At 41.4% G+C, this 13,726-nt stretch overlaps 1 protein-coding gene across 13 annotated transcripts in view; it reads right to left on the reverse strand.

The window, feature by feature from the left end:
- magi1b (membrane associated guanylate kinase, WW and PDZ domain containing 1b) overlaps positions 1-13,726 on the reverse strand; it is a 115,430-nt gene that overhangs the window by 31,235 nt on the left and 70,469 nt on the right. For 8 of the 13 annotated variants that reach the window (XM_058080249.2, XM_058080213.2, XM_058080240.2 and 5 more), the window contains exons 5-12: positions 13,315-13,543; positions 11,985-12,067; positions 11,405-11,440; positions 6,731-6,788; positions 5,303-5,427; positions 4,313-4,426; positions 2,690-2,875; positions 1,892-2,557 (exon numbers count right to left, since the gene is read on the reverse strand). In XM_058080249.2, coding sequence (XP_057936232.2) covers positions 1,892-2,557; positions 2,690-2,875; positions 4,313-4,426; positions 5,303-5,427; positions 6,731-6,788; positions 11,405-11,440; positions 11,985-12,067; positions 13,315-13,543 — 1,497 coding nt within the window. The remainder of the gene's footprint in view (positions 1-1,891; positions 2,558-2,689; positions 2,876-4,312; positions 4,427-5,302; positions 5,428-6,730; positions 6,789-11,404; positions 11,441-11,984; positions 12,068-13,314; positions 13,544-13,726) is intronic. The other 5 variants (XM_058080229.2, XM_078794861.1, XM_078794860.1 and 2 more) reach the window with 3 other exon arrangements.

A 13,726-nucleotide genomic window follows, 5' to 3' on the forward strand; every position in this document is an offset into this window, starting at 1 on the left:
AACTGTGAATCCAGATAATCATTTGGCACACCACCAACATGGAGGCCAATTTTCCCTTCGCCCAGTCACTCGGCAGGCAAACCCATGCCAACTGTACACTCCTGCAGTGAGCATTTCTACTATTGATCTAAGCAGCGCAAGCAGGCAGAGTGGGTTGTGATGCATCAAATTATCTCTTGCAGGTTTTTACTCTGCTTACAAAGAAATTGTACTGTAAACCAAAATGCTTTGTAGTAATTTTTTAGTAATTTCTAAATTCTTACTCTTCATTCCAAGTCTACTTTTAGGTAACCTTTCCAGTGTTTACACAAGCCCGGTTCACAGCTCTGTAGTGTATTAAGACTGCATTAAACCCATGATGATGACTCTCCATCTCTTTATGGGCTTGTGTTCGCCTACTTGTTAAAGTAAATACCACGCAGGTGGGAAAAGTCATGGAGGGGGGGGGGGGGGTCGAGAAGTTCTACAAGTCAAAAGTGCTATTTGGCTGCCTTTCATATGACCATCTTCTTTGGACTGTCTTGACCATTAACAGCGAGATCAACTCACCCACACACAAACACAGAAATGTTTTAGTTGGATTAAGAATCCCCCCAACACAAAGTATGGACAGTCTGACAGAGAAAATGGTCCAATTACTTGGATCGTAGAGCGACTTTGGGTCTGACAGTCTGAAAGGGATTATTGACAGTAAATTCCGGACTGCTTTGTTTCCATTTATCCCTTCTGTGAGACACTCATGTGCAATCAAAACAGTGATGAAAGCCAAATGTGCATGTTGGATTGCTGCATCTATGAGCCGGGCCACCGTTTTTGCAGCACACTCACTGAAGCTTGAAGTAAAAAAAAAAAAAAAAAAAAGGTCACACATGCCAGAACAAGTGACATGACACTAGTATGGGCATACCAACCACATATACCCAAAACAAGTAAGCAATGGTCTCAATAAACAAACAGCAGAGGGAGTGAGAGAAAGTGAAACCATATTTAACACCCACATACACTGACCTGTCGCTCTCGGCCAACTGCTTATCTACTCCCGTCATTTAATAGTGTATCTCACTGGGCATCTTATGGATTTGTCCATGCATTCCAATATGTGCATGAATGGATAAGAGCACAATTTGAGTCTTGATGGTCTACAGCGAGGACATCAACTCAATCAAAAAATGCCATCCGTTGGTCGAAACAGAAACATGTAAAGCTAAAGTCAAGTAAACACGTACACATGACAAAAAAATGACTATACAGTCATTTTTTTGATCATACAGTGACTATAAAAAAAATAAAAAATGACTATACAGTCATTTTTTTGGTAAAAAATTACTAAAAAGATAAGTCATATGTAGTATTCTGTTCACTAGTAATGTTACATCGATAAGACATTTCTAAACATTACACTGCCTCGTGTGGAAGTGGTACATTTCCGGCTTCTTACTTTGCCCTTCTTCCCCACTCAGTTTCAAACTTTTCTTTTCTTAAGTTTAGATTAAATACATATGAGAAATTACATATTGCTATTATTAAAGTGGCGGCCGTCTCTTGTGACGGTTCAGAGATAGCGTAGCCTGCACATAAGGATGACAGGCTGACGGAGACTGTGACTTATTATGTTATTATTGTTTAGCTAACTTCAGGGGGGCTCTAATAATGTTAAAAGCTATTTTTAGAAGGTAGTAAACAGTTTTTTGTATGTTCTAGCTATACAAATATTCCATTTATTCTACTTTGCTGGAATCAATAAACTGCAATAAACGAGGGATGTCTGTAACATATCTTTGTGTTGTACTTTTGTTGTGCTTTTTGTTGGGAACTACAAAATTCTGCTCTTCCATTTCCTCTTCCCATTCCTCTCGGTAAATCAGTAAATGTGATAAAAGCCGCCACTCACCTCTCTGCACCAGCATGGTGACCTCACTGCCTTTCGGACACTTGCTTAGCAGGTCAACCACCTGGTTATGAGACATACTCTGCACGTTCCTCTTGTTCACTTCCACGATGATGTCACCCTCTCTCAGGCCTCGGCAGCGTGGGTAGTCCACAATCTGCTTCACTCTCTGCCCTCCGCCTCCGAGGCTGTCCGCGATGGTGAAGCCGAAACCTTTGTCTCCTTTCTCCATGTGTACAGTTATGAGCTCCGGCTGTGTTGCAATAGACGAGGCTAGATTGACCACATCGCTGGAGTAGCCGTGTTGAGAGGAGGTGTCGGACGCCACCTCTACGGAGGGGCTGTGAGGTCGAGGGAGGCCGTTGAGGGGGGCCGCCCCCCCGTTGGTTGAGCCGTTGTTGTTGTTCTGGCTGCTGTGAACGGGTGGCAAGTCATAGATGTTGTTGGAGTTCTCCTGGCCATTGACGATAATGGGTTCTTTGTTGTCAAGAATGGCCACAGAGGTAACCAGGCTTGTGTTGGGGTCATCTGGGTCAAAAGGCAGTGGGTAACCCCGGCACAGCTCCAGGTTGACCATGGAGCCAATAGGGATGGACTGGAAGATCTTCACCACTTGTGCATGCGTGTAGCCGAGCACACAGGTGTCGTTGACACTGACTATCACATCACCTTTGAAGGGAAGAACAAGGGAGGCGTTAGCTTTAAGATTTATCTTTGCATTTGTACACAATCAGCATCCAGAAAATCTAATTAAAGCAGCGTTTTATCTTTGTGATCTTCAAATCAATAAAGAGCCCCAACCTGTCTCCATTTTGCCGTCGAGGGCAGCGGGTCCATCAAGGACCAGACTCTTGATTTGCAGGAATTCATCCGGCTCGTCGCCTCCCACTACAGTGAAACCAAAACCCCGGCGACTCTTTTTCAGCTTGGTATTGATGAAAGTCCCCTTTAGTTCGGATCGGTTCCGAGTAAAAAAAGGCTTTCCTCCTGAAAACAAAACAATAATTGATTAATTGCGGATACAACTAATGCACCATTTTAAAAGCGCAAACTGAATTAATTCAGCTTTGGATTCTGTCTGTGCCATCCACGCAAAAAAAAAAAAAAGCTTGAGGTTAATTGTATCTGGGTGCTATGGAGAGCTTGCCCTCATTGATTTGAAATGCATGTTACATAAACATGTATAACAACATAAATATTGATGCAACTACTCTCTGTGCCATAGGCTACAGCATAGCAGCGACCCTAGTGAGGATAAGCAGCATGGAAAACGGATGGATGGATACTCTGTGTACCGTGGAGTTTTGACTAGTACTGCACAGAAAGGAGGGGCAGAAAACATAAGAAACAGGATGTTAGGTTGAAAACAGCAAGCTGTCACGAGTGAAAGGTCATGGTGAAATGCAACAACACCAGTTCGGTGTAGTCAGGGAAGCAGCTGTGGCAGCCTCACCTGTAATGGTGAATTTTTTTTTTTTAATTGCAAAATAAAATATTAATATTTTAACAATATATTAACATTTATCTGTATTATAAATGTATTTTTTTTAACAGGGACAGTCACAGGAAAATACACTTCTAATAGCGGAGAAGGCAGCAGTGGTGTAAATGATGATGATGATGATAATAATGGCTGTGTTTGAGTGACAGATGAAGAGTACAAATCGATCAGACATTTTGATGAGCTTGTTGACCATGTCCATTTCGGAGGCTGGTCACATCATAATATGCAAATTAGATTAGTGAATTTACTCCCATCACAAACTTTTTCCTCACTTACAGTATGCCTTTATGTCAAACCATTTTCAAGCTAAACACATAAATTGTAATATCACAAGGTAATATTTTCTAGAAAAAAAACACACTGGTGCTTAAAGGGTTAATTCAGATGTACAATTTGCTTTGTATGCTGGAAATGACACTGAAAAAAATGGAATGAGACGTGATGTCTGTGAACACAACCCCTCTTTGCTCATAATAAAAGTTTTGTATTGTATATATAAGTGTATATATAGTGTATTGTATAAATAATTGTATATATACAATTATATATAATTGTATAATATATATAATAATAATATATTATATATATAATAAATAATATATATAATATAATTGTATATATGCATATATATATATAAATAATTGTATATGTGTATTGTATATATGTAAAAAAAACTATTAAAAAGACTAGTGTTAAACAAATACATTTTTAGACATACAAATATGTACCATTCTGTCCTGTCATTTACTTTTTCTTTTTTAAATACTGTAAAAAAACGGCATATTTCAGACATAGCTGCGAATTGTGATTAATCATGATTAATTAGATTTAAACAAAAAATTGATTAATCTGATTAAAAATTTTAATCATTTGACGCTTTCAAACAATTAAGGAAACTAATTGATACCAAGTGGACTTACGTTTTTGTCCCATGGGCACTGTGGGTCCAGTCTGAGGATCTCTGTAGGTCTCCTGGTGGTTGGCAGCATAACTAGCTAGAGGGGCCCCTGCAAATGTTGAGTCTTCGATCCATTCTGAAATTGAAAGAGACACGTGTTCTCTACAGTTGGCGTAGAAAACAGTATGGGCGAAAAACAATGCCTGGACTGTGTATGGTTAACTGAAATTGTAAATATTGCTATACATAGGATGGGGGACATTTGAAGAGACGCGTATTTAATCATGTACGGCGAACATATACACTTGTATTTCACCTATCCCCACTGAGCACCATTAAAGCGAGTATGCTCAGGTTGTACAAACGTCATGAAACGTTTAACACCTGCCGTTTCTCTGCTGAATAACAATGGCGGCGCATAGAAACCGAGTGGCCCATTTCTTCACTCCATCTTTGATTAATGACCTTGTTACAGTATCAAGGCACAGGCACTACTAATACCTTCATTAATATTCCATGAACATGTGACTGTAGAATCAATGCCGGGGTGAAAAAGTGGTTGAAAAATCTGCTTGAAGGTATTGAGGTTCAGACGGAAGTATAGCCAGCAGGTAATCGAGTAGTGGAATCCAACTATTTGTGCTGATTAAGCAGAATGTGGAGCGGCCTATGCATATACAATTAGGACTCCATGCAGGTGAATAAGGCAAAGGAGCAACAGTGACATATTAGCCAAGTCACTGCATCATTAGTATTACTATCACATCATTAGGATTATGCAACTGCTCAGATTATTGTTACAATAAGAACAGAACCCAGAAAATAAACAACGTGCTGCACGACACAGCCGGAAATAATAGTTATGCCTTTATGGGAGGGCATTTAGCAAATCATAAATTAGCAGCAGGCAAAAAACGGCATCATCTCGCACACATGTATGAGGAACACCCAGTCACGCACATGAATAAAAAGAAAGTGAATGACGCCCTCAGCGGAGGGCTTGTAAACGAACCTCGGATGTAGCGCTCACCTTCAGGTGGCTGCTGGCTTTGGGGTTGAGGCTGTTGCTGTTCCAGTTGCCTGCGCCTCTTAGCCTCCAGCACTGGATTCTCATACTGGGTCTTCCTGTTGATATGACTTCAATAGGAAAAGGAGGGGGGGGCAGTAAGGGCACAGGGTAAATAAATAGGAAATTTAAAAAAAAAGAGATGGAAAGATAGGATGGTATTGTTATAATGTAGAGATTCAGTCAAGATAAAGTGAAGGTATGTTTTCATGAATACTGTATACCACTAGAAAATATACTCAAACAACAAATAAATGGTCGACATCAACCCTCAGGAGGGTTATATGACTTATTTATGTATTATTTTATGTATTATTTTTCCCCAACAACCAACAGAACATAAACTATGGTAATGGTATTATTTTATTTGAACATGCATCAGATTACAATTGAATGCATCACATAATCAGTTCCCAGTTCCACATGTCCAAAAGGAGTAGGAAGAAGCAAAGCTTATTAAATCCTACCCCTCCATCTGGTACTTTTACAATCAGTAACTGGTTCATTTGTTCACTTCCTGCTTTCCATAATACAGTTTAAGTTTGTTTTTTTTTGTTTTTTTAATAATGCACCTCGTACCGAAGTACAAGGTGATGTACTACTTCTGATTACTAAAGAAGGGAAAAGGGTTAGTTTCAGATGAAAGATGAGAGTCAAACCTTTTCTTTGGTATATGTTGACAAGCCTTAGAACATAATATTCTGTAACTGGTTCATTTGTTCACTTCCTGCTTTCCATAATACAGTTTAAGGTTTTTTGTTTTTTTTTTTAATAATGTACCTTGTACCGAAGTAGTTCTTGAATTGGCTCATCGTTGTGCATTGCATTGTTGACTTTAAACATCGAAAGGATGTCGAACGACAGTGAGAGCCAGGCAAAATGTATAAACAAGATACCAAAAAGTCGAATGACAATGAAATGTTTCATGATAATTAAGGACCAATGTCAACACAAGACCAATTGTGTACTTTTGAATGTATTTTTAAGTAGTAAGCGGTGCGCCACCAAAAAATGACATGTCGCGGAAATCCTGGTCAGGAGTTCCAAATAATGCTCGCACATCCAAAGAGACTACATTATGTAAAAAAAAAAAAAAAAAAGAGAGATGGTGAATAATGTGTCAGACTCAATGAGGGAACAGTGAATGTGAAGCCCCGAGAGCTGTTGGAACAACATTTAAATACATTTAAATTCATAGCGGCGCTCAAAGGCCTAACACATGGGAAGTATACATTTGTGTGTATAATCCCAAACGATGACACAAACAAAACAAAAGCCTAAATTCTTCCAGTAAAATGAATATATTGAAGATAGACTGTGATGTTTATAGCAGATATGTGTGCTCATAAGAGCTGTTTCGATTTCATGACTTACTCAACATAGTAGACCCCATACACCGGATCATCGATTTTCTCCCATCCTGGTGGAAGTTCTGAAAAAGAAAAAAATGGAGGCTGGTGAATATGGCGTCAAGTTGTTTGACGACATGTAGTGAGCTATTAGAGGCAAAGCTGGCGAAGAACCTTTTGCGTTTTTATTGTGTCAGTCAGTCTCCAGGGCCAGAGTGACCCATCAGTTTCGCATGCTCTCTGGTTGTCCCCGTGTCCCTGCACACTGCTGACATTTCTACACATCAGATAAGAACCGAGCATGAACCCTTTAGGCAGATGAATGAATGGCATAAAGGTGGTGGTGGTGGTGGGGAATCGGGAGGGTCTTGAGCCAAAAATGCAAAACGTACCGATGCAAAGTATGCAAATGCCCCAACCGCGTATGTCTTTAGTGGTGTTTAACAGTGTGAAGTGATGATCGTCAAGGGAGCCATAATAATAAGCAATTAGTCATGTCAAAAGCAGTGATTACTAGCTAGCCTCCATAAAAAGTCTCAGACATCAAACCACACACCACAATGCACAGCCACACGTTTTCCAATAAACCTTTCTTCTGACAGTTTTGCATACAATTACCCCTCACCCCCACTCCCACCCAGTGATCCATTGCACTGTATGGGAGTAGTTACTCATTCCAGTTGTTCAATAACGTGCTTTGTAAAAAGGACGATGCAGTGGAGCCAAATGCAAATGCCCTGAAAGTCCAAATGTGATGAGCATCATGACCGATTAAGCCTGAATTAGGCTTCCGTGACATCACAACGCCAGCCCGTATGATGGTGTCGTGATTGATCAATAGCTCTTCAGGCAGGGGATTGCTGTGACTTGCATTTCTCCACCAAAACCGCTTTCATTGACTAGCTATTTAGCTTCCAGTGTAGCAGTAAACAATGGAGAATGAGACATCCAGATCATTTGTTGGGGCTGGACCTACTCAATATGGAACCATCAGTCACTTTTATGGTACATCACCGCTCATATTTGCGTATTGTATATTTCTACGCTGAGACGCCCTCAATTTGCATAGCAGGGAAAAAGAAAGCTCTGCAGCATAATATAAGCTTTAGGGGTCTCAAACTCTGGGGGGCCACTGGAGGTAAGCTCTAGGTGACTATCCAGTCCGGAATTGCTATTGAAAAATTGCTATAATCATCACACAGCAACTTAACACCTAACAGGCAGATAATGGAGGGTAATAAATAACAATGTTAACTCTAAAAACGTAACTTTAACAGCAGAGATGTGCTGCAAAGCCTGCTGGGACATTGGAAGGACTCTCAGTGACATGAGTGATGCCATCATTGGTGTTTATTAAATTCCCCATAGTAGTCGTGGTTGCCTTATGTGTGTTTACAAGTTGTGTTGTCATTTTTGTGTTCTAGCTAGTGACAATTTGCATAGCAGGGAAAAAGAAAGCTCTGCAGCATAATTCAAGCTTTAGGGGTCTCAAACTCTGGGGGGGCCACTGGAGGTAAGCTCTAGGTGACTATCCAGTCCGGAATCATGTTACAACAAAGTGAGTTGAAAAAATTGCTATAATCATCACACAGAAACTTAGATAACACAGCACAGATAACACATAATACTACTAATGGAGGGTAATAAATAACAATGTTAACTCTAAAAACATAACTTTAACAGCAGAGATGTGCTGCAAAGCCTGCTGGGACGTTGGAAGGACTCGAAGTGACGTGAGTGCTGACATCATTGGTGTTTATTAAATTCCCCATACTAGTCGTGGTTGCCTTATGTGTGTTTACAAGTTGTGTTGTCATTCTCTGCAGCATAATTCAAGCTTTAGGGGTCTCAAACTCTGGGGGGCCACTTGGAGGTAAGCTCTAGGTGACTATCCAGTCCGGAATTGCTATTGAAAAATTGCTATAGTCATCACACAGCAACTTAACACCCAACAGGCAGATAATGGAGGGTAATAAATAACAATGTTAACGCTAAAAATTTTTAATGGCAAGTTGAGGGCCAAAAAATACGACGAGACCCTTTCCGAGCAAAAGAACCATCCCTGCCTCTTGCAAACATCCGAAAATGCTATTTTATTTCATATTACTGGGAAAATAATTGTTTTTTATGAGCAAATAACATGTCCAAACCCTAATAACTTTCTACTGAATGTAATGTTTTTGTGCATGTGTGCGGTATTGTGTTGCTGCAGCAGCACTCCCACACTGTGGTTCTTTTTTTCTTGTAGCTGCAGTGTGCAAAAGGTTCCACGTGTACGTCGATGTAGTGTTGTCAAGTTTCAGAAGTTCAAATGTGTATTTTCAGCACAGTGCATTAACATATTCCCCCCCTCTTGGAACTGGCGGACATTACACAAAGCAATATACAAAAAGGTAAGGTCTGAAGGTTGAGGCGAGCATGGCGAATCATCACCAGGATGTATTCAAGTGGAACATTAAACAGAAAGCAGTTCCGCCTCACCTCGTGCAAAATTGTAATCACCACTGTGATTTCACACTGTGCTAGTTCCACTCCAGCTTGAGTGTATGTATGAGAACGTATGAGCACATGAGAGATGGGGAGGGATATTAGATGAAGCAAGCGTCTCCACAATAGCTACCGTGCACATGAAGCGGGTATAAAAAGCACGGAGGGGAACTCTGTCCCTCATTCATGAATTTCATACCGTTGTCCTTCATCACACGTCACACCTTCCCCTCTCTCCATATTGCCACGTCAAGGGGAAGCCAGCGGTGATGAATGACACGTTTTAACCGTTTGCATCTCATTCTCTTGATAGACTGCTTTGATTTCTCTTGAGTAAGCACGTGCCTCAGAGAGAGAATTTGTACATGCTCGAGCTGCTGACATTCATAAAGTGCCAGCGTCTGCTCCTCTTCAGAGAGCTGCAGTTAATTGCATTTCCTAGCCCACCTGGATTGTTATTGTGTTATTGGCTTGTGCTAATCGATAATTATTGAGCATGCTGATCCAGATGGGGGGGGCTGTTTGACGAGAAAGAGATTCATCTGATCTGATTATTCTCATAAGGTTGCTGTTCCAGATGCTTTACAAGGACCTCTAGCTTCTAGCCTCCCTCCGATTGTGCTGCGATTAATGAGCTTGAAATATCATAGCATAACAATAATACAATGACAAATCATAATTGTTATATAATATTGATTATCAAAGGGCAGTATTATGGCATGATGGGTAAAAACTAAATCAATACATGTTATGGTTAGATCACAAAAAAATCAGAAATTGTTTTGGTTGCGGCGCTCTAGTGGTTAACACGCAGGCCTCACAGCTAGGAGACCCAAGTTCAATTCCACCCTCGGCCATCTCTGTGTGGAGTTTATATGTTCTCCCCGTGCATGTGTGTTTTTTCTCCGGGTACTCCGGTTACCTCCCACATTCCAAAAACATGCTAGGTTAATTGGCGACTCCAAAGTGTCCATAGGTATGAATGTGAGTGTGAATGGTTGTTTGTCTATATGTGCGCTGTGATTGGCTGGCGACCAGTCCAGGGTGTACCCCGCCTCTTGCCTGAAGACAGCTGGGATAGGCTCCAGCACCCCCGCGACCCTCGTGAGGATAAGTGGTAGAAAATGGATGGATGTGGCGGTCAAGTGGTTAGCATGCAGGCCTCACAGCTAGGAGACCCGAGTTCAATACCACACTGGACCATCTCTGTGTGGAGTTTGCATGTTTTCCCCGGGCATGCGTGGGTTTTCGCCGGGTACTCCGGTTTCCTCCCACATTCCAAAAACATGCTAGGTTAATTGGCGACTCCAAATTGTCCATAGGTATGAATGTGAGTGTGAATGGTTGTTTGTCTATATGTGCCCTGTGATGGGCTGGCGACCAGTCCAGGATGTACCCCGCCTCTCGCCAGCTGGGATAGGCTCCAGCACACCCCGCCACCCTCAAAAATGAATGAATATTGTGGTTTGCGGCTCCAAAGTCAAAACCCAAGCATGACAATCATGAAAGGCTGCTATTACATTTCATCAGGCAGATTGTCTAATGGAACAGCCTCATTTATCACGAGAGTAAACAATGATGCACAAGTGGCTGATAGGCTAGTTAGTGGGCTGATAGGTGTCAAGAGGAAAAGCATATTGCCGTCTGCCTCAGACAGACACCAATTAAGAAATCCTAATTAGAACAATCCTTCTCGGATCGGGTCTCATCTTTTATTTATGAAATGGTAACTTGTTGATGTGCAGGCGTGAGGAAGACTGGGACCAGGCAGTTTGTGTTTAAAAGCCACACCATTGGATGAATATGCCCATTTTATTGTATAATATTGAAAGAAAGATGTATATGTATGCACACTCTGTATGCACACCCTGGACTGGTCGCCAGCCAATCACAGGGCACATATAAACAAACAACCATTCACACTCACATTCATACATATTGACGATTTAGAGTTGCCAATCAACCTAGCATGTTTTTGGAATGTGGGAGGAAACCTGAGAAAACCCTACAAAGAGAGGTGAAAAATCAACTAATAAGGATGCAAATTTGAAGTACGTGCCCCCCGAGGGGCCTTTTAAATTCAGCTGAATGTTGTTTATTTTGCCACCATGAATTAAAGATGCACACAACCAAGTTGCCACTGGCGTTCTCCTGAAACTGAAAATAAAGATTGACATAAATGTCAGCGAGGGGGAGGGAGAGTTGTACCCACCAAGATCATTGTCCATCTCCTCTGTATGAACCCCTTCTGCACAGCGGGTGGACGACACAGCACCAGAGGGTCAAATGAAGGAGAAAGTGGGAGCACAGGGAGACAATCACATTAGTCAGATGCAATGACGAGATTCTGCCACTAGATGGCAAGAGATAATCAAAGCTGTGCAAATAAGGATAACATATAGGTCCAATCTAGCTGGAAACATGCATTACCATTCAAACTGTGTACCTTACTAGAGGAAACCAAATGCATAAATTACACAGTATCATGGGACCTGTGCATGCATGGTATATGTTATACCAACACCTTGTACAAATATGGACTGTATGGTATCTACTGGATGCATGTTAGAAGTGTTGCATGAATAAAATCCAATACATAAAGCAGTGCCACCTGGGAATTGTCCACAATTTTTTTTTTCTTGGCGCAAATGCATTCAAATTGAAAGCATTTGACAGACAACTGCTGCTTTAACACTGGCATGAAGCCCCACTCTATATTCCAAATCCTACACGGACTTGAGGAGGTAATGACACATATAAACACACACGAAGAGAGGAAGAGAGATTTATACCGTCATCTTCACATTCTTCCAGGGGTTTCTGAGGTTTGTCCAGGCACCGAGGGTCTATCCAAGAGGTGGTCTTTGTATTGTGGCTGGAAGAAAAAAAATGCACATTGATAAATGACCTGAATATTTTGTTTGTCATATGCATCTTTTATCGTTTTATGCTTTACATTTTTATACAATTTTGTAGTAAATGTAGCCATTTGATGTGAGACGGCTTTATGAGGCATACACGACAGGCTGTCCTCGTGTTAGGACATATCGTGGTTATGTACGCACTCCTATAAATTATTAATACTGTATAAAAAGAAAAAGAGAAGTCGTTACGTGCGCATGGCTGAGGAACACATAGTAGTCGCTTATGTGCTATACTGACAAAGGACCGTGTCACTTTTGTTCTTTTTAGGTGACTTTTTCCCTCCCATAGTGCTTCAAAGAAAAGGCAAAGTGAAATTAGACATGGTAAAATGGTCCGACCAACATTGACTACATGCCTGGTCAAAACCGCTCAAACACTGATCATCAAGGACAAAAATAGCGTTATCGAAAGCAGCGTGGTGGTCTCATAATTGAGACGTACTCCTCCCAAAAACATAACACCCTCATCAGTGTGAGACAGCAATAAAAGTAGTTTGGTCTTTTGTATTATGTTTAATTTAATTATTACTGTTTTATATGTCCTTTACCTGTTCATTTAGGGCATGATTCAAGTTTAAGTTACTACTACACTGAAACTCACCTTACTTGGGAATGGAACTCGCACACAGGCCAAGAACTAAACTGGCCAGCTAGCATATGTAAATAGTCATTTAAAAGAACAGATTGTACAAAATATTTTTCACAATCACCAATGATGGGGCTGCATAATGGTCGAGTGTTTAGCGCACAGGGCACACAGCTAGGAAACCCGAGTTCAATTCCACCCTCGGCCATCTCTGTGTGGAGTTTGCATGTTCTCCTCGTGCATGCGTGGGTTTTCTCCGGGTACTCCGGTTTCCTCCCACATTCCAAAAACATGCTAGGTTAATTAGCGACTCCAAATTGTCCATAGGTATGAATGTGAGTGTGAATGGTTGTTTGTCTATATGTGCCCTGTGATTGGCTGGCCACCAGTCCAGGGTGTACCCCACCTCTCGGCTGAATTACCAATGATAGCGAACGCCCCACACTGTGCCGGACAGGAACGGATTTAATGCAAGAATTGTGTATCCAGCATTTCCCTACTGAAAAGATGAGTCAAACCTATTTTTGTTGTATTTATATAACGTATATTACACTTATATCATGTAAAATAACCTTGTTTTTTTCTTGTCCTATATAATAAAAGTGTTCTTACTCTATAAAATAGACCTCTCCATTCTCGGTGTAGGCCATCTCCCAGTTGTCAGGTAGAGGTCCCAGCGGGTCCTCTGCGGGAGGATGGCTCAGGTGAGGGTGAGTCTGCTGAGTGCTCTCCGTGGTGGCCGGTGGTGAGGGGGTCGTCCCAAGGTAGGGTGGGTCACTCTGGCGGGTGCCGAAGGGTCTCACCGAGCGATGAATCTCGTCTAGTTCGCTTGATTCTCCTGCTGGAGTCAAAACAAATGGTGAGTACGCTTAATGCATATTTGCTATCAGTCGGTTGCTGACAATTTTGGACACAAAAACAAATGCTGGGGCAACGAGTGGACCAAAAAGGGAGACTTTTGACATCTAGTTGACTAAACTCTCAACAGTGTTTCTCTCTGAATAACTGGAAACTATGCCAGGCC

Source organism: Doryrhamphus excisus, linkage group LG11 (genome assembly GCF_037039965.1).
Source record: "Doryrhamphus excisus strain RoL-2023G ecotype Guam linkage group LG11, RoL_Dexc_Guam_v1.1, whole genome shotgun sequence".
In the NCBI taxonomy this organism is placed as follows: Eukaryota; Metazoa; Chordata; class Actinopteri; order Syngnathiformes; family Syngnathidae; genus Doryrhamphus; species Doryrhamphus excisus.